At 37.5% G+C, this 26589-nt stretch overlaps 1 protein-coding gene across 1 annotated transcript in view; it reads right to left on the minus strand.

Moving 5' to 3' along the window:
- Positions 1 to 26589, minus strand: part of LOC308510241 (uncharacterized protein) — a gene marked incomplete at its 5' end in the record, with an annotated part of 153143 nt that overhangs the window by 73630 nt on the left and 52924 nt on the right. The window contains one exon of the mRNA XM_081079372.1: positions 23076 to 23235. Within this exon, the coding sequence (XP_080935498.1) occupies positions 23076 to 23235 (160 nt within the window). The remainder of the gene's footprint in view (positions 1 to 23075; positions 23236 to 26589) is intronic.

Here is a 26589-nt window from a genome sequence, read left to right on the forward strand (position 1 = left end):
TTAATATTTTAAATTAACATTAAAAAGCATACAAGATAGTCGAGATACTAATACCATCCTTAGGGAAGGTGCTGTATTCTTGCAGAAGAGCGGTATCAATCTTTTTGTAGGAGAAGTGGCTCCTTCCTTAGGTGCAATGGGAGAACCTGCCATGACTGGAAAGGATGTCATCCCTCGTTCGTTATTTCAGGAGCAGGAGATCATCATGCAAAGGACTGAGGTGGAACTATGGAGAGTGAACATTTCATCTAGAGGGGACAGCAAGAACAGAGTTTCTCCTGATTATCAGTCATTCAGTGTTGCTTGTGGAAGGTGCTAGAAGGGCTTGCTTGAGATGAGGCTTGGAGGCAGAAAGAGCTGGGCCCCGGGGACTTGTTCTGTCACATCAAGGAAAAGGGATTTGAGGGAAATACCTGCAGTGACATGGCTTCCCAACATGGCCCACTATATGGAGAGAAGGAATAGTTGTGGCATGTGCTTTCTTCTCCCAAAAGAGTTAGTGTTATTTTCTGGGTTTCTCCAGGTATCAAATATGACAAAGATAATCATCTGGGAGCATTTTTATCTTTGCTCTCATAAAATTTTATTAAAATGTATATAATAGTGTTCTATGTCTCCCAGTGTGAGAAAGCCACAGGGACATTTCTAGCAATTGTAAGAAGCTGTGGTTCATGTACCATAAAAAGGGTGTGGTTTATAGTGCACATAGAACTATTTCCAAGAAATAAAATTCTGCCCAACAGGTTTAGACACAAAGTCTTAACTGCACAAATGGCTAAATATGCTTGGTTATGACAGGTACAAAGAGTCACTCTGAGCCAGCAAAGTCTGCCAACTTCAGTACAAGAAAGGCTGGGGGTGGTTCTCAGCATTTGGCCCTCATGTTTGTGAAACACACCTCACTCTGTGCAGAATGCTAGCTTTCTCTCCCTTCGATGGTACTTACGTAACCTGAGAGGATATGGGATACCAGGTCTTTCAGTAGCTCCAGTTAAGCCTTTCTATAATAATAGGTTTCTACTGAAATAGTGAGCTTAACCACATTTACACACTAAAGTTCACCACAAAGTCTTATGAGGATCGAAACTATAAATAGTACAAACAGAAAAAAAACCAAGATATTTTCAATCCATAAATCTATTATCTGGATGTAATTTCCATGTTCCCACATTCAGTTCTGAAAATAGTAAAAACATAAATATAGATACTCAATTTCTTTTCTTCCTGCCTACCTCCTACCCTACAAGCGCATGTGCACACACACACACACACACACACACACACACACACATACACGTGTATATACTCACATATACATACACACAAAGGTGGGGAAAAATAGTGCTCCCAGAAATATTTTTGATGGCACATTAAAAAGGGAGTGCCTTTGGCTTTTAGACAAACATACCTTTTCCAGATAATAGATTCTCCCCAGGCAGGTTTAGACAAAAAAACTCAGCCATCAACCAATTGCAGTAGGCAAAATTAGGTCTCTGAATGTATAGAATTTACTGTTATTGTGGTGTTTTGGAATTCTTAACTTAGATGTAGTCTTAGTATAATTTATTTGGTGTAACAGAAATTGTAATACCTAAAGATTTCTAGGGACACATTAAATAGTCATATAGGAAAATGCATTCTAACAATATAGTAATTAATAAGGAGTTTCTCGCATTTGGTATGTACATACACAAAGACAAAAGCCTGGTATGGGCCACGATTAAATCCTAGGGTGGCAAAATGAGTCTTTGTAGCTATGGAAGTGGCCTTTGTCTTCATCCAAAGGGAAAGTGGGGAGATGGCTCAACTAACTATAAAGAATTTTTAAAACTTTAGAAGAATTATTTTTAAAAATTCAACTCATTGCTAATCTTTATCCCCTAACTCACTGGTGACAACAATCAATGTGGCTGGGGCAGCAGCCAACCCCTGGCTTCTCTGCTCACTCTATTTTCCCATCCCTGCACATTACAGGTGATGTACTAGATTGCCCACTGACTAAGAGGTTCATTGCCATACTCAGGGCAAGCTTGCCAACTCTACATAAATTATAAACCTGAAACAAGAAAAGAAATTGTAGTAGTTACCAGATCCAGAGCCCTTATTCATCTTCTGATACAACTCAATTTCTTTGGGGAAACATCCTATCAAGCTACGTGGTTTGGACAGGCTTTGACTTAGCCTCAGCTTCAGGGGAGAGCCGTGGGTTGCTTTAGGCCAATCGGCATTTCACATCCCTTTGACTAGAGTAATTGATTTGTTGTGTTGTGTTCAAAACACATTGATTTGATGTGTTGTGACCATATTTGGGCAGTGACCAAGACCAGTACTTTTGTTCATCTGTTAGCAGAGAAAAGTTCCATTTCGTTGACTTGAAGCTGAAAAGGTATAAATCCTGATGCTACAAAATAACGATATAGAAACCAAGAGAAAGCTTACCTGAGAATGAAGATAATGCATTAAAAAGAACCAAGTTCAGAGATGTAGAGAATCAGGCCTCAGTGACTTCATTGGAGCCCCTGAAATAAAGCCCATCTAAAGCCACCTTTACTCTTGGATTTCACACTACAGGACTGAATACATTTCTTATATGTTTAGGCCAGTTTGGTTGGGTTTTAAATTATTTGCTATGAGAAGAATTCTGTCTAATACAGAATATTACCTTCTCATTGAAGCACCCACTTAGCCTTTTACCTTCTTGGTTGTGACTTCATAAGGATGACAGCAAGTAAAACGATATCTTGACAACTGTCAATGACATCAAACACTGAGATTTCATCTTTGTTGATGTGTAAGATTATAGATATGTATATATGCTACATGTGTGCATGTATATGAGGTCGGACAATTAAACTTGAAAACTCATCCTAGAAAAAGTGCTACATACCTAATTGTTGTATATCACTATGGTCACCTTCGAAGTACTATCCTTGGGAAGCTCTACACTAACACCAGCACCTAGTCCACCCTTCAAAGCAATTTTGGAACTCTTTTTCTGGAATGACCATTAGAGCTGTTGACGTATTACCCTTTATATCCTGAATGTCATCAAAATGTCTTCCTTTCAATATTTCTTTTATTTTCGGGTAAAGAAAGAAGTCATTGGGGGCCAGATCAGGTGAGTAGGGAGGGTGTTCCAGTACAGTTACTTGCTTACTGGCTAAAAACTCCCTCCCAGACAGTGCCGTGTGAGCTGGTGCATTGTCGTGATGCAAGAGCCATGAATTGTTGGCAAAAAGTTCAGATCGTCTAATTTTTTCACGCAGTCTTTTCAGTACTTCCAAATAGTAAACTTGGTTAACTGTTTGTCCAGTTGGTACAAATTCATAATGAATAATCCCTCTGATATCAAAAAATGTTAGCGGCATCGTTGCAACAAGTTTGTGAACTTAATTGTCAGACCTCCTATGTGTGGTGCATATGTGTATATGTGTATATATATATATATATATATATATATATAAATATATATCATTGCAACAGAATTCTTTGTATACTTGAAACCTATGCAACTTTGCTAACCATTGCCACCCCAATAAATTTAATTTTTTAAAAAAGCAAAATGTCTACTTTTCCAGAGGCTTTTAGCTCACCTAGTTCAATAATGTCAATAGACAAATTCTAATAATCTTTAAAAAATTCTGTTACTTGCCCAAATGTGAGTTTTACACCAAATTCAAAATAAAGCTCTATTAAAATTTAGATATATGTAAATGTCAAAAAAGACAACAGTTCGTTTTAGTGAATTATTAAGTGTCAGATTGTTTAAACAAAAGGAGATTAGGGTTGCTAATTTTGCTTCCAGTAAGCCATAAAGCATGAAAGTACAACCATGTGGCTTCAATGAGGAAAATAAGCCAGAGGACAGACAATTTGGATCAAATATCTGAAGGATTAAGCAATGTTAGGAGAGGGAGGCTATGCTGATTAATAGACCCCTCTAGTGGCCATCAACAGGTCCACAGAGGGAATCAAAATTGTATTTTCTCATCTGTACTGCTCAAGCATTTGGCTTTTTTTTGTACCCTGCAGCTGAAGTTGCCTCAGTGAGTCCAAGTAAGTTCAAATAAAGTTGGATGATAAAAAAATTGCAGCCTGTAGGCGAGCAGCAGTTTTGTGCACTGGGTAGTTTGGAAGCTGACAGGCCTAAAGTGGCTCATATATACCAGAAAAGAGATGGGGTCAGCTATTTACTGTGTGATATTGAAGGGCATTCTGAAGATCTACTAAAGGAAATGTGACACCTTGTTAAATCGCAGCAGCATAGGCTAGGAAAAACAGTGTCAGTTATGCAATGTTTTACTGCATGAATAAGAAGTTCATTTCAAAGATCCCCTCAGTACCTATTAACCGGTATGGAGGACACATGTGTTATATGAGCTGCTCAAAGGTATTCTATGGTTTGTATTCGTACAAGAAATGTTCAAATATATCTGCTATAAAAGTGTAGCAATTAAAGCTAGATAGTAAAAAGCAATAATAAAGATAATAATGAAAAACAGACAATGATGTATTTCTATATTCTTCCCTTCATGTTGTGTGACAGGAAGTATCATAAGTCACCTAAGAATATTCTGGTATCCCTGGAAATCTATTTGCAATTGGTTGAAATAATTTGAACTTTCTAGAATGGACACTGGGGTAGAGTGAAAGAAGAAGCAAATAATAATAAATATGTGTATACATTTATTTTAAATATAATCTTGAGTTTCTGAAAGTAGAATACATATTAATTGATCAGAAATAAAAAGAAATTTAAGGCTCACTCAAGACCATCCCAGTGTAATAATTTGAAAAGTTTTGTTTGATGAGATCTGTCAAGATGAATTTGACTACATAGTGTGGTTCTGAAAAAAAGGTTGGCAGATGACAACCTTAGTGCCTACATTAATATACGGTAAACACAAATCTGACTTACAGAATCTTTAAGGAGTTTAATTCGTATTTCTCACAGCTTAATGAGAACTGCATTGCAGTTTTAATAGCTCAAAGGATGCATAATCTGACAAAGAATGTATAGCTAGACGATGACTTATATACGTCATTTAAAACAACCTCTTCGTTGCAACATTTTACCCGCTTTTCACAATCCAGTGCTTCACACCACCAAAAATATTAGGGGACAAGGTATCAGCTGGCCAACTGTAACCTTTTCTTCCAAGTGGGAAATATTTGCACTTGAGTGTCTCTTCCTATCTTCTTGCTATAAGCTACTGGTATCTTATGACATTTAACATCAGCATATAAAACCTGGGGCAGCAGCTTTTGGTTCAAAGGATATCATATAGGCCTTCCCAATTCCAAACATCAATAGATCAAAATATACTAGCATTGCATAATTCTGTGAACAGGCCATTGGAAATATGGACAATATTAACTAAAAGTAGGTTATCTCTGGGAGTTCCTAATAGATTAAAAAAATTCACGTTGGCAAAGAAATACCGTGCTGCTTAATAAGCAAATAGGATAAGACCAGAACAATAGCAACTGCTTAAGTGGAGAGTCCAGATTAGTCCCCTCAGTTTTGATGTTGACGAATGAGAAAACTGAAAATCAGAGGCTAGAAGACCTCGCCTTGTGTAGCTGAGACACGGAGGAGTCAAGACTCCAACCCAGGGGCTGTGACTCCAGAAAGCTCCGTTTAACCACCATTCCTTAGCACAGCAGTACAGACACTACACGTATGATTTTTTTTTTACGTGAGTTATCTGCGCCTTATCTTTTATTTTATTGGGGAATATTGGGGAACGGGGTATTTCTCCAGGGTCCATCAGCTCCAAGTCGTTGTCCTTCAATCTAGTTGTGGAGGGCGCAGCTCAGCTCCAACCGGCAACTCTGTTGTTCAGAGCTCGCGCTCCAACCAGCTGAGCCATCTGGCCGTCCTATAAGTATGTATTAAGGCGACATGCTCACTCACTCTGAAAATTGTTGATCAGAATTTTAAAATAATTAGTTTGGAAGTTCCTGAACAGACACACAATATGACTTTCTGTTTCAGGATCATTCTCTGTTCTTTATTATTGTTGTATTCTCTTCAGATTTTACACAATGTTTTTTTTTAAATTTGCACAGCAAGAATCTATCCACTTTTCACCATATTTTCTTCAGTATGTCATTCACTCAATACATACGAGGTCTGTCAATTAAGTTTGCAAACTTGTTGCAATGATGTTGCTACACTAAATTTGATATCAGAGGGATTATTCATGATGAATTTGTACCAACTGGACAAACAGTTCACCAAGTTTTCAATTTGGAAGTGTTGAAAAGGCTGCGTGAAAAAGTTAGACAAAATGACTTGAACTTTTCACCAACAATTCATGGCTCTTGCATCACGACAATGCACCAGTTCACACAGCACTGTCTGTGAGGGAGTTTTTTAATCAGTAAACAAATAACTGTATTGGAATACCATCCCTACTCACCTGATCTGGCCCCCAATGACTTCTTTCTTTACCAGAAAATAAAAGAAACATTGAAAGGAAGATATTTTGATGACATTCAGGACATCAAAGGTAATGCAAGGACAGCTCTGGTGGCCATTCTAGAAAGAGTTCCAAAATTGCTTTGAAGGGTGGACTAGGCACTGGCATCGGTGCACAGCTTCCCAAAGGGAGGACTTTTAAGGTGACCATAGTGATACTCAGCAATGAAATATTTAGCACTTTTTCTAGGATGAGTTAGTGAACCTAATTGTCAGACCTCATATTTATGGCTTAATTGTCAGACTTCACATTTATGGAGTGCCTTCAATGTGTCCACTCTTCTAGGTACTGTGAATACACCAGAAAACAAAATAATGAGGAGACTATGCTACCGCATGAAGCTTCGTTCTATTATGGAGAGACAGGAAATACACATGAGAAATAACGACATCGTATAGCATACAGTGTAGCTAGAAAGTGTTAATAAAATAAAGGTAAATAAAGTTGAGCTGCTGGGGTCGGGGATTCATTTATTTAAAATTATGAAATTAATATTTAGGGTTGACGGTGACATGTCAGCAAAGACTTGAACAAAATAAGGAAAGGCGCCATACATATCTTGTAAAAGAACCTTACAGATATAGGAAATAGCAATGAGTAGATTCTTAAGTAGTAATGTGCCCAGTGTGTTTGAAGAATAGGGAAAAGTCTATGTGTCTGAGACAAATAGATGGTATAGTAGTAGGTGATGGGATCAGACGGGAGTTGGATGAAGTCTTATAGGTCCTTGTATAGATTTAGATTTTTAATATGCATGAAATAAGCCATCCAGGGGTTGGAGCAGGACAGTGACATGACCTACCTTAGTGTTTCAACAGTTTCGCTCTGGCTGTGTTGAGAAGAGACTGTAAGAAGGAAAAGATAGAAGCAGCGCTATCATGTATTGCAGTCATCCAGGTGAAAGTGGAAGCTGTTTTGGATCGTGGTAGTAAGAGTGGAGGTGGAGACAAATAATACAATTGTCGATATGTTTAGAAGGTAGAGCCAAAAGGGATTCTAATGCTTGACATGAAGGTTGTCAGAGAAAGAAGGGAGACAAGAGTTATTACAAGGTGTTTGGCCCGAACAATGCAAATGTGGATTGTCATTTACTGAGATGTTAAGACTGTATATGGAGTAAGTTTGGGAGTAGTTAGGTGATTCTGATGTTCAGCGAGACCTTGACTGAGATGTCAATTAAGGGGGCATCTATTTAAAGCAATGAGACTGGATGCATCATGGCCAATAGATAAACACAATGTCTATTTTAAGCAATTTGCCAGACTAAACATCCAGAGAAATTTCTTCAGGTGTAGAAAACCTAAAAAGCTAGATGAAATATGATACACTTTTAATAAATAAGTCTGAGCACTGGTAATAAAAACAATCAGAAGCCAGACAAAGAATAAAGAGCAATTGCACAGTGGTAAGCCGCCGAATCTAGAGTTTGTTTAGATCCGAAGGTATCTGTCATTTCCTGATGGCTCGGCACCTGGGTTTTAACTGGCCACACATGCTTAGGACTGGAAACAAAGGTTTGAACCCCCAAAGTATGGTGGTCAGATCAGACACATTTTAATAAAGCAGAAAACTTCAAATTGCAACTTCTTTAGAAGGTACATTAAGTTAATTAATCAGTCAGTGGACCTTAAGGCAATAGTCATAGACTCGGGACTGATTGGGAGCATGTACTTATGTGATTTAGGGGACAGGATTAACACTACCTGCGTAGCCCACGAAAACCCTCTATCTGAAAATTAAGTTTCTGACAGTGCTGGGCTGTGGGTAGCATCAGGGATAAAGCAACCTAAAAGCAATTCCTCTCTGGAGAAGATGATTTCATTACTTATATGTGTGTAAGATAATTTCTTTCTCTTTGGCTCTTTTCTCCTCTCCCACATTTATCAGAATCTTCTTTCCAATGTCTCTCTTGTCCTGTATCCTATTCCATTTTGATTCCATTTTGATTCTCAGCAGTTTTCATCACAGTAAGGATCCATTTTGGAAGAGAACCCTCGTGGGACAGTTTTCAGAGTTCACAGCCTCTAGACTACTTCAGGCCCTGTAGACCCACCGCAAGCTTTTGCTCCCACCTGCCGCTGGAGAGGGCACAACCCCTCATAGTTTTAGCTGCTGTTCCCAAACTGCCCCACTGCACTTCCTGGTGAAGACCCATTGGCTATTTTATTGTTCTTCTGTTCTCAGACACCACGTGGCTTCCCATTGCTCGTCCTGTGTAGCTGCTGGTAGTATGCAGGTCTGTAGCTGCTGGAAGACTGTCTTCACTCACATGTATTTTTGACTTCATGAGGATACCTTATTTCCTAGTTATTGTAAATATTGTCTTTGAGATTTTGCTTTTGCTATTAATTTTCTCTGTTTTTATGTGGGGATTTGGGAAGCATCATAAACTATCCCACTACTACTATTATCTTTGGAATCCCCATAATATTGTCTTTTAAAATGGAAATAGAAGACCCAGTTTTCATATATGTGCATATATTACCAATATATGTAACTATACATATCTCTCTATACATATGTATATATACACCAAAAAATCAGTATGTTCTTAAAATGGAGAAAGAGCAAGCAGAAATGGCTAAGTAGTAAAATGCATTCCTGGAAATAATCACCATATGTGGTAATCAGGCCAACCTCAGAAAAAGTTGTTAATAGTAATAGATTTTCTTTGGTGCTGAGCACCTACAGGCTTCATGGTCAAGGCACATCTTCTGGCTTTCCACCTCTAGCTTCCTGTGACTTTCAGTGTTTTGTGCCCACCTATGGCTTATCAAAACCTTCTCTTTGATCCTTAGGTCCTACTAAACCATGATTCAATGTTCAGAATGTTAACCAGTATTTTTTGGAAAGAACACTAGACTCAGTGGATATCTCAAGTTAGCTGTTAGTTGGCTGGATCAGTTTTGGCAAATCAATTTCTCTTTTTTATAAATATACATGTGTCTGTGTAGATAAATTGCAATAAAAAAAAAGAATCATGAAATCCAAGCCCTGTAATACATTAATAAAAAAGTGAGTGAAACACATACAATGAGAATGGAAGCATATGAGACATGTGACCCATTCATCGCACATCCTTCCTTATGTGATGACAAAACTCATCTCAGAACTCTTAGAAATCAGGATGAAAAAAAATCGGGCAAGAATTATTTGGAGGCCGAATGTTTTCTGAGCCCTCAAGCCTGACTGCCTGATCTGGGTCCGTCTATAACAGTCCTTCCCCAGGCGTGGACACACTGTCCTAGGAGTAGACTAGAAATCTTGTAGAGGCCTCCACCACCTTGCAGCTTTGCCTTAGATCCTTCCTTTCTGTCCTGAAATATCCTGCTGCATGTGCTCTCATTCTGTGGGGATTTAGTCCAGTTCCCAGTTCCCACATGGCCTTTCAGGCTTGATCTCAGCACAGGTGCAGAATTCTTTGCTCCCAGTTGTCTTTGCAGACATATTTTGCAGAGATATTCAACGGGTAGGGTAATGCAAAACTTGAATCTCTTTGGAAGTCACATAAAATGACATACTGGCATATATCCTACAAAGATGCGGCATTGAAAGATACTACATTCAACCATGAACATATCTTATAAAGGGAATAAAGTCTAGATTAAAATATTAAATTATTTTTAAAAGGCTATTCCAGGGTGGAAAACAAAGATGTTATGGAAAATGAGCTTCAAAGTCCTTTCCAATTTTGAATACATTTAATTCTAGTATTTCTTTCAAGGATACTTGCTTTAGCATGGGGATCACATGAGACAGGCTAACTTAATTATATATATATATTTATATTATATTAAATATATATATATATATGTGTATATATATATATTTATTTATTCACTATTGAAGAAGACATGGAATAACAACATATTTTTTGAGAATTTGACCAAGCCCTTTCTCTTTCTTTTCTTTCTCTTCAAGATCTAGGTGGTTCCCTTGCTTCAGGAGGTCATCAAGGGACTTTGTGTTTCAGCCCTGAGACCCGAAGCTCTAGTACACATGACAATCACTCTAACATTTTTAGAGTATATCCCCAAAGCCCCCTGATTCTCACACTTCTTTGTTTTGCTCTATTTCTCACCTTGCTCATAAAACGTACATTAGCTCCTTAAATGTACACACTCTACCAGGCCCTTTGCACAAGGATTCCCTCACCTGTAATGCTATTATATAGCTAGAATTTTCTCCCACATGAGATAGACATTTCTGGCCACCCTCTCAAAAATAGGATTCCTGAAGCTCTTATAGCATGTTTTTCTAAGTTACTTGCTTCTTTTATAAAATTTATCACCTTTCCAATTATTTTCTATGTCTGTGGATGTGCTTTTGGTTGGTTCTCTTCATTGGAAAGGTCCATGGTGGAAGAAATTATGTCTATCATTTTTACTAATGTGTGCCCAGTGCCCAGCACAGTTCTTAGAGGACAATAGACTCTCAGGGATTTGATAAATGTTGATGCAAATGAATAAGTGAATGAATGGAATACTTGGGGCAAAAATTTGAAGGGAACTAGGACACAAGTGGGTACTAGAGCCCAAAAATTAGTATTGTTCAGCAAGAATAATGGCTCTAAATTCAAGCCAAAGAATAAAAGGTTCAAGAGAACATAAAGCAAATTGGAGCGAGCTAGAAAAGCAAGGTATCTGATTAAAACCTGAGGAATACTACTAATCAGGAAAACAGGGACGCTTCACACAACCCCATCAAGTTACTTGGTTAAGTAAATATAAGTTGCTATAACTGACATGTTATTGGAAGTAAATTTTATTATTTAAAAGGATAATAGCAATATGAAACAAGCTAAAGATGGAAAAAATAAGATTGACTTAAAGATTACTGGGGTGTGCCACAATAAAAGGGACACTGAAAGGAGGGTATCAAAATTCATTTCTGGTGAAGAATTTGAAAGGTGCTATATGGAATGCTACTAAAAGAATCATGGCCGCAAGCACTAAAAACATGATTATAATGAGTAATGGAACTGTCTCCTGAGATAATGGGAAGTTTTTACTCAAGTAATGAGCTTGAGTGGGAATTAGAAGCTAATGACTACTTGCATAATTCTGTAGTTTAAATATCAACAAGATCATTGAAAAGTGTTTCATGATCATAGCAGATCTTGCAGACCATATACCTGATTGTATGTGCTTTATTAAAATATAAGAAACAGTTGTCCACGTTCAGTCAGAATAGATTAATAATGTGCATGGTACAATCTGTAAGGGCAAGAGAACTAAAAGATGGACAGGAGTGAGAAATGGAATGTCAGATATTGGCTCTAGGGAGGGACACAGTGGTTAATTTTTCCCCATAGGAGTAGATTAGGCTCTGGAAACAGACAGACAACAGGAAGGGCAACCAAACAACAAAACAACTACAATTCTTAGAGATGGGAGTCTGAATCTAGCTTCTCTTTGATCCATCCGACTTTCAGTAACTTTCTAGTGTCATGGAAAAATAGAGAAGTAAAGCCTAGTAATTTCTCACGAGGAGGCAAAACGCGCACCCCCAAGCCTCTGAGAGAATTAAGGTGTTTATCAAAATGTGATTAAACTGTATATAAGCTACAATAACAATTTGAAAGACTGATGGATCAAAAGCATCTACTCTGAGCTGGGGGAGATTGTTAAGGTTTACCAGGCGAGGCTTTCTGAAAGTCGGATTACTGCTGAATCTGATGAGAGAATGGCATACACTGGTATGTCTTCCAGTCCTAGGCAAAATCAATCTTCAGGGCAATTCTTTAAAACTGAAAATATTCTGAGGGGGATCCCATTAAAGTTTTATTTAAGAACTGAATCTTCCAAGCCTAAAATTAAAACAGTAGCATTCATAAAACTGAGAGAAGATGTGAGGTTGGATACCTACTTATAAGCCATTTATTCTAAATGGATAACTGGAAGAGTTTTGCCAAATACATAGCTCTTCAACAAATCTATTTATCCAGCAGTGGTGCTCCATTTATCCAGCACTGCCAGGAAATTATTTCATACAGATTAATTTTCCAGATAACTGAAGCACCAGGACTATTTTCTGAAATGTAACATACCACATGGCTTTGCAAATAGAGGATATTGAAGTTAATCACTCCTGTCCCTTAGAAGATGACTCAAGACCATATAACGCATTGTCCTTGATAATGACCCGGGGCTGTACTGAGGTGAGAAGGACTGAAAGATTTTCCCCAGACCAAGTGGACCCAACATACTCATATTCTGCTTCTGTAGTTCTATCAGATTTTAGAAGTTTTAGGTCTCTTTGGCATTTGTTTCTCTTCTCCTGTGTTCTTGTTTCTAATTTGTTGACTTCTTACATCTGGAGTTTTCCACTTTGAATGCTTTATCTCTTCCTTAGAGCGCAATGCGTTGGCTTTACGACAACAGTTTCCCAAGGCATTCACCACTCAATGGTACTTTTTGTTTAATTTTAAGCTTGTTGCTGGGTTCTAAATGGTTAAAAATGTGTGAAATCTTACATTTAAGTTAGCCACAAGGAAATAAATTATTATTTTACAGTGAGTAATTTAGAAAACAATATAAAATTCCGTGCTACTTTAAATTCAACATGTAGAAATTCAAGTCCAAGATTAAAAAAATACGACTCTGTATCAAAGATATTGAGTTAGAGTATTCCACAAAAAAAATACAACCTCCTATTTCCAGGCTCTTGAACACAGTGTAAAACTACATGCAGGTATATACTTTGTATCTTCTCCCATATATATGTATTTCTTTTCTGTAAAGCTTTGCCTGTTACTCTGAAGCCACTGTTGTATATATTAATATCACATTATAATCAGGGGGCTTAACATCCACGTTATTATACATGACACACTTGCTTGAATTCTAAAATGTAAAACGATTCTGAACAGATTCATCTTCACAATAAATTTAATTTCAAAAATCCATAATTTAGGCTTTGTAATTTATTTTAGGTAGTTTTTGGTTCTTGTTTCTCTCTCAGTTGCATAACCCTAGCCTAGAAACTGTTCTTTCAAGGAATATGTAGAGAAAAACTGCAGCCGGACCTGAGTATCCTAAATGCTTGAGGCTTCCCAACTGTCTACATAGATTAAAACCTCTGTTAGGGGAAATGCAGACTGTGGGGAAAAACAAATTTAATCCAAACCCTGAGCTAAGAGCAATGCCCTGAAGTTAACCTAGAGAATTACGCAACAGTGGGAGATCCAGCTCCTTTGTATTTCTAGTTGACTGTCTTTTGTACTTCCACCCTTCTCTTATACTATGCATTTATTACCTCATTTATCCTTTACATGCTTATTGTATAATTAAATATTCTAACTATGTACTTCTTCCTCATATGCAATCCTTTCTCCAAAGTGTTCCCTTTGGAGAAGCTCTGAAAAAGTTTTCCGTAGTAGGAAGCATATTCAGAAAGGTACTTGTAACTATATCATTAATGTCCCCAATTTCTATGGATTGAATAACAGGAAGGTGGAAACTAAAGCACAAAATGTCATCTTTTTTCTTCTCATCTCCCTTCATCAGTATACATGGTATCCAGAGGAGAAAAATAAACATCTTTAATTTTATATCTTTTCCAAAAAGTATGCAATACTCACTTGGCCTTAGATAAAACTGCTTACAACATAAAAATAAAAACCAAAAGCAAAAAATATACCAGTACCTAAGTACTTTAGCTATCTATAAAATCAGATATTGACAAAATACTAGTTGAGAAGATAGTAGAGAAACATAGTATGTATAAGAGCCTTTTGAGGAGTCTGTTTACTTCAGCTAATGCATTGTAATTAGGAGACACCTCAGTTTTCATTTGTATTTATTGGCCGATGGACTATTTCATGTATTAAGAATATAAATAAAACCTTTACCGATCACACAGGTTTCAAATATTTTCTCATGGTTGTTATTACTTTTTTTTTATTTCAGAAGTTTTATATATTTTTTCATTGTCAAAACTGTTCTTTTTTTTTTTTTTTTTTTTTTACTTTTGGTTTCCTGCTTTGGGTGGTACGCTCAGAATGGCTAATCCCTCACTAATATTATATAACTACTCTTGTAAATACACTCTTCTCTTTCCTTTATGAGTTTATTTTTTACATTTAGCTTTTAAATTCATTTGAAATTTATTTTAATAGGTAGTAGGAAATAGTGATCCCACAGTTCTTATATATTAAGAATACACACCCCCACAAATACCAGCAAATGTTTTTAGAACACGTTATATCCTCTTGGCTGCCATTTTAGGATTGATTCTTGTAGCGTGCATCAGAGGGTTAAAAAATTGTGATAAATCAATAACCTTTATTTTAAAGTTAGCAAAACTTTCTCTAATGTGATGTGATTGTTTTTCTGAACTTAGGAATGTATTTATTAAAATTCTTATTGAGTGACAAGTCTGACCGGGAATTAAGCACTGAGGACATGAGGATAGCTGGGCTAGAGCTACAAGCACCTATCTACCCTTAAGCTAGTCGGTGGTGGTGGTGGTGGTGATGGTGGGGACTCGGCATGCAAGTAGACATTTCTAGAGCCCTATGGTAAAGGCCATGCCATTAGACTCTTCCTAAGTTACTTTGTAGCAGTGATGGTTCCCAGAGGACAGGATATTTGAGCTGTGTCTTGGAGGATGAATAGGGATTCACCAAGAAGACAGAGACAGAAGGCATTCCAGGTCGAGGCAGCAGCAGTTGGCAAGATGAACATGTAAAGTATGCCAGCCCATTAAAAAAATTATGAGAAGTTTACTATAATTCAAATAAATGTGCCAGAAAAAATATTGTGCTTGGAAAGGTCTTCTTGCTATACAGAGGAAGTATTAAAAGAGAGAAGAAAGTGGAGGTTATTGTTGAGAGTTATTTTAATAACCCAGGTGAAATATGATGAGTGTCTAAACTGAAGTCATAGAAATAGGGATGAAGAAGGGGAGTGAATAGAAAAGTACTCAGACTCTTGGTTCTTTTCTTTGGTAAACTGAGTCGATGGTGGTATAAAGCCAGGATATGAGTTATAGGAGCGCAGCAAGTTTGGGAGGTCATTTATCTCTACAGATACTGAGTTTCAGTCACCTAAAGACTGTCCAATCAACTGCTGGTTATTGATATCTGCAGTACAAGAGAGAGTGGACTGAGCTGAAATTAAATCTTTGGTAGTCATATATTTGTAGATTTAGAGTGATAAATTCAACTGTCTACAGGGTATAGTTGCTGGGTAGACAAAGTAAATGAGCAAAGTGGATAATAAGGGGGCAGCTACTACTCAGCTCTGATAGATTATTGATGTGGGACTGTGTGCCCCGTGCCGCCAGATTTTTTAAATATTATTTTTAAAGAGAAACCAGAAACCTGGATTTTAATAAGAGCTCTCTCAATCTCTAACTCATTTAAGATTTTTAACAGACACTTTCTGAGCCAAAACAAATTAGATGGCTAGCCACATCAAGTTAATGGACACCTCTGTTGTAGATGGTAATGCAAATTGTCAACCTGAATCAAATTTCTAAGAAAAATGTAGTCTAAGTGAGAAATGGACAGCCTCAGAATGAAACTCATAAAAACTTGAGGCTGAAGAGAAAGCCTTGCACCCAGTACTACGTAGTATTACTGGCATATTTTTACTGGTGGGAAAATAAACATAACCTTTTTATTTTGCAACAGAAAAATGTGTACCATTAAAATTCCATGAGTATCAATTTCAAGTAAGTCCTCAATCCCAGGTAATCCTACTACATTTCTGTTATCCACCCTCTCTCATCTATCCCAGCCGTCATTTCAAATCTTCCCCACTATCTTAAATCTCCGACCCTCACAATTAACTCCAACCATCCCCTTTCAGCTGGTGACCCATCTCATGCATTATATAGAAATAGAAACTTTCAGATAGGAATTTCTCATATCTCTGATACTGAACATATGATCCTATCTTCTGCTGTTCTATCGTGTTCTCCTTCCTGCCGCTTCTCATGAACTGTGTACTCTTAATGCCTTCTGTCTAGTATATATATTCAGACACTCTATCTGAATCTTTCCCTAGGTTTTTAAACAGGTTCAGTCCTCTTCCATTAACAAGAATAAAAAACAAAACAACCACTCCCAGTCCCACAAGTTTCTCCAGCTTACTCTATCTAGCTTTCTCCCCTTTTATAGTCAAACTTTTGCAAAGAATTGTATACACACCCTGTCTCCAGTTCCTTTCCTTCACTCACTCCCTAGACTATCTGATCTAGCTTCTGTTTCAACCTCCTACCAGACTCTCTCTTGTTAAGGTCACCGTGCTACTAAATCCATTGAACGTTTTCAGTCCTCACCTTTCTTGTCCTCTCAGCATCATTTGACCCTGTTGACCACTCCACTCTTCATGACCCATGGTTTCCCTGGCTTCTGTGATAGCCAGCTCTCGTGGGTTTCCTCCTACTCCTTCTTCAGATCACATCTTATTCTTCACTTCCCCTGGGAACCCTGCCTTTGCTGGTTCAAATCTCACTATTATATGCTCTCTGTGGGCAATAAAACTCTCCTTTGTAACAATTTTCACTGTGAAATTTTATATTTGTCTGTGTGCTCTCCCCACTTGTAAGCTAAAGAAGGGAAGGAAGCATGCTAGTTTTTTCATCATCATATGCATTGAACCTGGTCGAAGGCCCAGGAGCTCAATAACTATCTGTCTAGTGGAGGAATGACTAAATAATTGACAATGAATGAACTTGAAGTTTGGAACATAAGAAATAGAGGCTGTATCACTTGCCTAGTACATGAGGATATAATGTATATCTATCAATAACTACCGTCAATGAAAATGGATTAAAAGCTCCAATCAAAAGACATAGAGTGACTGAATGGATAAGAAAAGAAGACCTTTACATATTTTCAGTTTTTATGCTTCAACCCACACTTAACATTTAATATAACCCCTAAGTAGGGTGACACAAAAATAAATAAGACTTTGTCTTTACTTTTAAAGGCATATTTTTCCTGTTTATATACATTAAGATGTAAATTAGAAACAAAATTTAAATACCTATGTATTTAAACAGATACAAATAACGAGAAGATAATTATAAGAATGATGAAGAACAAAGGAGGTGGGCATCTTACAAAACTCACTGATATTATATTTAAAAAAAATATTTTACCCAAAATATTTTTACATCAATACGTCCCTGTAAAGATCTGTACCTAGAGACATACACAGGATTTATATTTAGACACTGGTATGAATGAAACTGGTATGAGAAATGATTACTACATACTAATATAAGCAAATATTATTGCTTATGAGCATCAGCTAAAACATGGATTTATGGAGCCCTTGCCATTAGCTAAGATAAGCTAGGCCAAGTTTTCATGACCATTTGAATGTGGAATCGAACATAGGGAAAAGGAAGAGATCAAAGAACACAGAGGTTTCTAGATGTGTTAGACTGCAGGGAGAATGAACAGAAATTACTTCTGAAAGTTTTGAATTTGGGCCACCAGTATGTAACTAATTTCAAACATGTTAAGAATATGCCTATAGCGAGAAGAATATGCCTACATGTTCAAATCCCAGTTTTGTCACTTTTGATATATGACACTAGTCAAATTACTTAACCTCAAAGTCTCAGAATTTCTCATCTGTAAAGTAGGTATAACAATACCTGCCTTCCCGTGTTTGGGGAAGAGTTAAAAAGATGCTTAGTACAATAATTCAAATAGTAGGTGCCAAATACATCGCATTGATGAGGAGGAGGATAATGATGATAAACGTTTTTTGTTTATAAAAGGATCAGCTTCATTCTTCACCCTGCTCTGGGCCTGGGAGGCTGACCCACATGACTGTGTCTGAATGGTGCCCATACCAGGGAGGCAATTATGGGACATCACAGGATGAGAAGAGAATGAAGGTAGGATGTAAATGCCCCCAGCTTCCTCCCTGCCTGGTGTCAGGCTGACATGGGCTGTGTTTTCCTGAAGCCTCAGCTCCTGCCTGGTATCAGGCTGACATGGGCTGTGTTTTCCTGAAGCCTCAGCTCCTGGCCAGTAGCCCTCTCTATAACTCTTTGCACTTCCAGGGGTCATTCTGTTTCATCGTCCTGACCAGCCAATGAGTGGTAAGGATTCTCCCTTCTTGTTAGCCCAGGGCATTGTTCCTTTTTCCATATATCTGTTCACAGTCTAGTAAATGGTCCTTTATTAAAAACTTCACTTACCTATTGGCTGTACACCTATTTCCTGTTGGAATCCTGACTAATGTAACAGTCATTATTCCCATTTTTCAAGTGATAACGTTGAGGCTTTAAAAGACTATACTCAGGATATCCAGGAGTTCAAATACTGTGTAAGTTTGAACAAATCACTTAAACTCCTTTCTAGATGTATGAACAACTTTATCTGTGTGAGTTTCGGCAAATTATTTAAACTCTCTAAAGCTCAGTGTTCCCTCCTGTACAACGCCTCAATGTTTCTGTATTATAAGTGATAATGCATTTAATGTAATTATCATAGTGCCAGACACGAGGTGGTTAATTAAAAAAAATATATATTTCATGTCCCAACAAGAAATTCCCTACAAGACATAGTCTTTGGTAAAATTTTGGATAAAGTTCAGCAATTTCTAACTCAATATCAGTTGTCCCTCCGAAGTCTAAACTTTCTCATTTTATTATTTTGTAAGTTCATCTTTGTATGCACTATTATCAGATAAGATTCTCATAGCTTTCTTTTGTTGTTGTTTTAGTCTTTGTTTAGTTTTTGCAAATTTAGCAATTGAATTATGCTTAAGCTTCCGAGAGATAGTTCTACCTGTATTTCACAGTAGTAAACTTAAACCAATGTTATAAAAACAAAATGTTTCTTTTCGCCTTTTAAATTAAAAAAGTTTCTTGGCATGTTGGCCAAGTGCAGAAATTTTTCCTCAAAATGGATTTTATTAATGATTACAGCAATCATTGATACTAAATCTCTCTTTCTGACAGCCTTTTCCTATTGGTGCATTTGATAATTGCTTATGTTATTGAATTAAACAGATTTAATTCGAAGTTATTTCTGAAAGCTCCTTAGAAGATGGAGGACAACCTTTTTGCACAGCATTTGGCTTGAACTAAGTGTTCCACTTCGAGGATTTTCAGTTATTATCAGAAATCGTTTATAATCCAATTGGCAGTGGAAGTGGCCTTGCAATGCTTTATTGAATCTGACGTTTTGTACAAGTATATTGATTGGAATATGTCAGCTTTAGGCACATTCCAGTTTTGTTACATTTAACCTAATTGTCAGTTGGAGATTTCATTACAGAGTGGTGCACTGGGCCTGGTCCTAGCAGGAAGAAATAAATTGCTTATTTTTTAAAATATATATATTTTAGGCATTCAGACTGCCAATTCCAAAGAAGTTGTCTTTTTTTATGTTAAAGGATTCACTATCATGAATTTTAGAATTGGAAAAGAGGGCAGAAAAGGAGCTCATGTTAATTGGCTATGCACCTATGCCAGGTATTCTTCATAGTTTAAACATCCCAACAAATCTTGCAGGGCAGGAATTATCTTCAGTTCACTGAATTCCTACAGGTTAAGTATCTGACCATGAGCCCCCATTGTGGAAGTGATGGATTTGGGTCCTAAGTGTAGGCTTCTCTGATTTCCAAGTCCAAGTGCATTCCACCCCTATTCAGCCACCAGATCTATATTGCCAGTGCGGCAATTTATTAGAAAATGACTTTTTAAAAAATTACTAAAAACCGTATTGCTTGATATTTAGACAGTTTTCTCAGCTTCTAACTGATCTCAAAGCTTTCTGTCCCCATCCCATTGCTCTGGTCTCAATTTAAGGCCTCAGCATCTCTCACCTGGATTGTTGCAATACCATTTAACGTGGCCTCGTGAGTTTAGTTTTGTCCATTGCAATACATTATCCACAATAAATAAAAGACCTAATTATTAATCCCTACTGAAACCCTTCACGGCTTATCATCACCAATGAGGTAAAGTCAGAATGATTCAGTATCATGTCCAAGGCATTCCACCTCCAGCCCCTGCTTCCATGGTCAGCAATGGAGGCAATTCCTCATACCTTTTCTTCCAGGCATATGGAATTGCCCTAAATCCATTATGGGTGTCCCTGCCTTCGAGATCGTACACGTTTCCCTCAGCATTCAGTGCCATCTTACCTGGAGAATGTTTATTTGTCTTTGAAGACCAGGTTAAAAGTTACCCTTTCAGCGCAGTCTTCCTTCTCCTTTCTGAATGATTTTATATCCAAATCATTATTTCTGTTTTTAAGAATAAGATTGTACTGAAGTTATTTCTTTGCATGTATCTCCTCCTAACAGATTTTGAGCTCTTTGCAAGAAGGGACTGTGTCTAGGTATTCAATGATTATTTGGAAATAAATAAATTTATTAAGACCATTAGAGTTATATCCCTAGAGTCAAGCAAACATCTTTAAAAACATAAACTTTGGGGATTTAATGCATTGCATTGATGCTTCAGAAATCTTTCCATCTGACCTTACTCTTGGAATCTTCTACCTTGACCAAGGCATGTCTAGAAAATGAGAATTTCTACTCAGTAGAAAAAGTTGGGGATAAGGCTAAAGAAGAGATGAGTCAGTAGATTGGTGACTAAAAATTAACAAGGGAAATATAAGAAGCAAAGAGCAAATAGAGAAAGCAGCACCCAGAGAATAAGCTCAGGTGTCACAGATGAGTAAGAAGCACATCTGCAGCTTCAGAGAGACTCAGAGATGGGTTTTGATTTCCAGAGCATGGAGTAAGTAAGGGAGGGTCATGGATTAAGAAAGAGGTGGTGGTGAGGGGATCAGCATAATGGGCTAAAGAAACAAGAAAAAAAAATTACAGCCTCCCGGGGCTCCCAGCTATGTATTCTTCCATTTCTCATTCCAGTATTGGGATGTCACACAAACCCCACTAACAGTAAAAGGCATGCACTCACATCTCTCCTCTCACTCCTATTGTTAAACAGATTATTTTGTGAAGGAAAAAGACAATGGGTTTGGGAGAAACAGACATTTTAAATTGACTGAACAAACCCAAACAAAAATTTCCGGCAATTAGTAATGTCTTTTCATTCACCAGTTAGATCCCTTGCAATACAAGTTTGCTTGTCTCTATTGCCCCTCTGGCAAGTGATATTGACAAACCAAAGAATGTGTTAGGTTGGTGCAAAAGTAATTGTGGTTTAAAAGGTTAAAAATAATTGCAAAAACTGCACCAACCTAATAGATAGCAAGATGGAAAGTGAAGAGAAGCAAGCAACTGACATGAACACTAGATAAGCACTAGCCAGGATAATCAGATCCTTTATCATTGAAAATTGACTGTAGGCACAACTGAACAATCATTAATTCATTTCTTCATTCAACAGAAAATTGGGTTGCCTACATTTTCCTAAGCACGTATAAAAAAATGGTATGAGAACTAACACTTGATAATGTATGATAATGTCACCCCCACAAGTGCAGTCACAGCACCCTCTGACCACTGATGCCTCCTAACTAGTCTATCTGCAGCCTCTAAGCCTGGGCTGTCCGACACAGTAGCCGCTCGCTACTGTACTGAATAGCCCAGATGTAGAGCATTGTCATCATTCAAACAAGCCTTCCAGTTCACCCTAAAAATCTCCATTCTGCTAAGCTAGTTTATGCATAATTTTAACGTGCTAGGACTTCCTTGCTCAGAAACCTCTGACAGGTTTCTTACTACCACCAGGACAGTGCTTCTCAAAATTTAATGTACATTCGTATTATCTGGAGATCTTGTTAAAAAGCTGTCTCTGATTCAACAGTGCTGAGGGTGAACCCGGGATTCTGTATATCTACTTCACTCCCTGGTGATGGCGATTACGTTTCTTCAACCACATTTTGTCACCCTGTATTTCAAAGTTCTCCACTAATACTCTTACCAGCCATACTTGATGTCTGTCAGCTTCCTGAAAGAATCTCCTTTGTTCTAGCAGCAATGTTTCTCAACAGTGCCTCTGATGACATTATTCATTCAGGCTCCTTTTCTCTGTTCATCCAATTCCTTCATCTTTGGGAAGGCTCTCCCTGGTGGCTTAAGACTGCTCAGTCACCTCTATCCAGACAGCCTTGAAACCTAGTGGGCACTGGGGTCTCCGCAGAGGGGCTTGATAACTTGCACTATCCAGGCATGACCCCAGGGGACTTTAATCATTAAGTTTGAAAAGGGGCCCAGAACCCACTTGATTAATAGATGTAGGTAATTCTAATATCAGTGTTTTCCTAGCCAAACTCTGAGAAATGTCTCAGTATATCTTATCTATATAACCGATTTTGACACTTAAAAAATTCATAGATAAATTTACGCTGATATTCAAGGGCTTTGTAGTTTCTGACTTACTGCAAAATTAAGCATAAACAATCTATTTATATCTAAAAATGTCTAAAGCTGTGGATTTCAACTCTGATTATATGTTGGAATCCCTTGATAAAAATGTCAAAATCCTTGTGCAGAAGTCCTAGCCCCAAGATTCTGATTTAATGGATAAGAGGATAGGCATTTTTCCTCCCTCCAACTCTGTATTAGTTTCCTGGGACTGCTATAACCGAATACTGTAAGTTTAGTGACTTAAGTCAACAAAAATGTATTCACTTACGGTTCTGGACGTTAGAAGTCAAAGTGATGTGTTGGCCGGGCCATGCTCCCTCTGAAGGCTCTAGGGATGATTCAGTTGCATGCTTCTCCCCCAGCTTCTGGTGGTTCCCAGTAGTCCTTGGCATTCCCGGGCTTATACCGTGTTTCCCCGAAAATAAGACCTAACCAGAAAATAAGCCCAACATGATTTTTCAGGATGACATTCCCTGAACATAAGCCTTAATGTGTCTTTTGGAGCAAAAATTAATATAAGACCAGTCTTATTTTTAGGGAAACACAGTAGCTGCATCACTCCCGATTTCTGCCTCCTTCATTGCCTAGCCTCTTCCCTGTGTCTGTGGCTCCAATCTCACTCTTCTTATAAGGACACCAATCATGGGATTTAGGGCAAACCCTTAGCAGGTATGACCTCATCTAAACTCGATTACATCTACAAATCCTATTTCCCAATAAGATCACATTCACAGGTATCCCTGGTTAGGACTTCAGCACTTCTTTTTGTGGCCTACAATTCAACCTGCAAACTTCCTGAGTGATTCTAACATCTGGCCAGGTTTTAAGAGCTATGGGTTCTGAAATTTGAGTATATATTAGAATCACCTGGAGGGCTTGGTAACACATGGATTGCTGAATCCGACCTCGATTCAGTAGGCCTAGGGTGGGCCCAAGATTTGTATTTTTCTAACCAGTTTGAAATCCACTGGTGTAGGGGAGTGGAAATAAAATGGATGTCTATTTCTCCTACCCTTGGAGAAGCAGCATAGGCATTACCTGGGGGCTTAGGAAAAATGCAGAATTTTGAGCCCACCCCAGACTACTGAAACAGATCGCATTTAAACAAGATTCCCAAGTAATTTAAATGTTCATTACATTTTTAGAAGCATTGTTGTATACTTCAAAATAAAGTTATTCTTAAATGGCTGGTTAAATTATTTAGTGAGGGAATAGATGGATAAAGAAATAAGTGAAAGAATAATGAAGCAGATTGCCCAGTGGCCTATCTACCAAGAGGGAGAATATGGGCCTTCTAAATCCATTGACCGAGAAGTTGTCTTAGCAACTGTCAAGGGAGTGGCTTGTCATCACAGTGGCTATAAGGAATCTCCCTGTTGGTTCTTCAGCAACTGAGTATTCTCTGCTTATTTGGCCTTTTCCAGGCTTTAACCAAGAAGGTCCATACTTTTCTCCTCCTGCTCCTTCCTAAAAGAGCTCATCTTAACATTTTGTGGCTTCACTATCAGCACTCTGTTATTTGTGCCAAAGTCTGAAATAGAAGGCTGGCTGGAATACAGAGAAACACAGCAGTGTAGATTTAGTTGTGAACTGGCACTGGGCCAAAAGGGTAGCAGGTAAGTTTCAGAGTTTCAGCTAAAAAAGAAAGAAAAGCTTTTAGAAAGCTTAGAGCCAAGTCAAAACATGCCATATATGATTTTCTTTTGGCAGATATACTGTAAAATAAGAGCAGATCAAATTCCCCTGGTAATAGTAATTGACCTATAAATGTCATTATTGATAGATTGTGTTTCTGGAAACATTGTTCTAGAGTTAAAGTGCTCATGTGAATTTCAGAAAGGAATTTAGAATTAGGCTTTGAAAGTTTTTCTTCTTCTTTCTCCACTGCTGATTTCCATTTTCCTCTTGGAGAGTTGCACTTTTTGTTTTCTTCTAATCAAGTCACGTACCCAAGTAGTCACAGTTGTCTCCCAGAGGGCAAAATTTTCTTGGAAAAAGTTGTTTTGAGAAGTCCTTTGCTATCATTTTTTTTTCATAGAACCATTTCATACTCACATTGAATCATTTGATAGAAAGATTGACGGAGTTCACATTAAGGTTTGCTTTTTTAACCTGCCAATTTGAGGAAGAGTTGATTTAATTTTAATAAAATGGGTATTGTCTGGAGAGTCTGATTTCAGGGAACAGTGTCGTTCGCATGTTGTGTTCTGCTACATGGCTTGAGGAACATTCCTTTAATGTTCTCCTCTTCCTCGTTGGTAAAATAGGATTAAGAAAATTATCAATCTCTCTCCCAGATGTCTTTTAGACTTAAATGAAACGATATCTCAGAATCAAAAAAAATTTTTTACCATATCTTTAGCAATGTAATATAGATACATTTCTGTAATTGCCATTTAATTTAACATAATCTAAATTGTATTTTATTCCTGGTATGAGCTCATAAAATCAATTTCCACATTCTAAATGCTCAATTAAGGCAAATAGGATTTTTTGTTTGAAATCAGCTAGCTATACACATCGGTAGCTTTAGAATAAACAAAATTAGCAACTGTAGAAATCTCTTTATTGGTGCACAATAGAGAAATGTTCCTTATCCAAACCCAGGATAAAAAATCCTCCTCCTTCTCCCTCATACATTCTCTTCCAGTAAATTGCTGAATCACTGTGTGGCAGCCAAGGTCAACTCTACTGGGCATGCCTCTTTGAGAATTGTCAGGGGCACCCAAGGTCTCTCTGCTATTTCTAGATAACCTGAATAGAAGAGCAGCCTGATACCACACTTTAAACTGCTGTGTGTGTGTGTGTATGTGTGTGTGTATGTGTGTGTGTGTGTGTGTGTGTGTGTGTGTGTGTGTGTGAGAGAGAGAGAAAGAGAGAGAGAGAGAGAGAGAGAGAGAGAGAGAGAGAGAGAGAGAGAGAGATATTATTATTTCCTTCCCCCTTATTAAAGCTGGTAGAGACTCTGTATCTCTGTCTGTTTATGCAAATCACAAATTGTACTATTTGAGCATAATGTGAGGATCTTGAGAAGTCATGTGGTGTGACTCTAAATTATAGCCTAATAAAATGTAGATAGCCCTGGCTATGGGTCAGGCGAGCCGGCTGCCAGATACTGAGGTATACTCTAAGTCACGTTCCAAGCTTAGTGTGAGGAAAATTTTGATAACTAAGATTTTCCTTCTCTCACACTTAAATAAAATAAACCACAGGCTGCAGATTAACTCTACTTACCTTTGGCACAACATTCTGGTAATAACATTTTATTGGTTTTCAGTTCTATTACTTTGCACCATCTTTCCCTTCCCCAAATTAGAAACAAGCCTCTTTAATCCATCCTTGAAAAAGCCTTTTATAACCCCTTAATTATTACCTTTAGGATTACACATAGTAAGATAGTAAGGGGCAGATGGACACTCAATAAAATTGTAGATTATTTTATAGATCAAGAGTATTACCTCTACTAAAGAAAGAAACCAGCTTGAACTCTGAAAATGGCCTGCCTGGATTTGATTGACTACTAACAATGTCATACTGAGCATGTTCTGCAAACTCTCTGAGCATTAGTTTCTTCTTCCCTAATAAAAGAATAATAATACTACTGGCACTATAGGGAATAAAATAATGTAAAACAAAGTTTTTATCATAGTGCCTGATATGTGGTAAATGTTTGTGGATTTGAATTGGAATACAGTCTATAAGGGTTTGTTCAATTTGTTTACTTATAGTGAAATACTATGTAATTAAATGTTCTTTTAAATGTTTCCCCATTGGGTCTTAAA

The sequence above is a fragment of the Rhinolophus hipposideros genome, assembly GCF_964194185.1.
Source record: "Rhinolophus hipposideros genome assembly, chromosome: 2".
In the NCBI taxonomy this organism is placed as follows: domain Eukaryota; kingdom Metazoa; phylum Chordata; class Mammalia; order Chiroptera; family Rhinolophidae; genus Rhinolophus; species Rhinolophus hipposideros.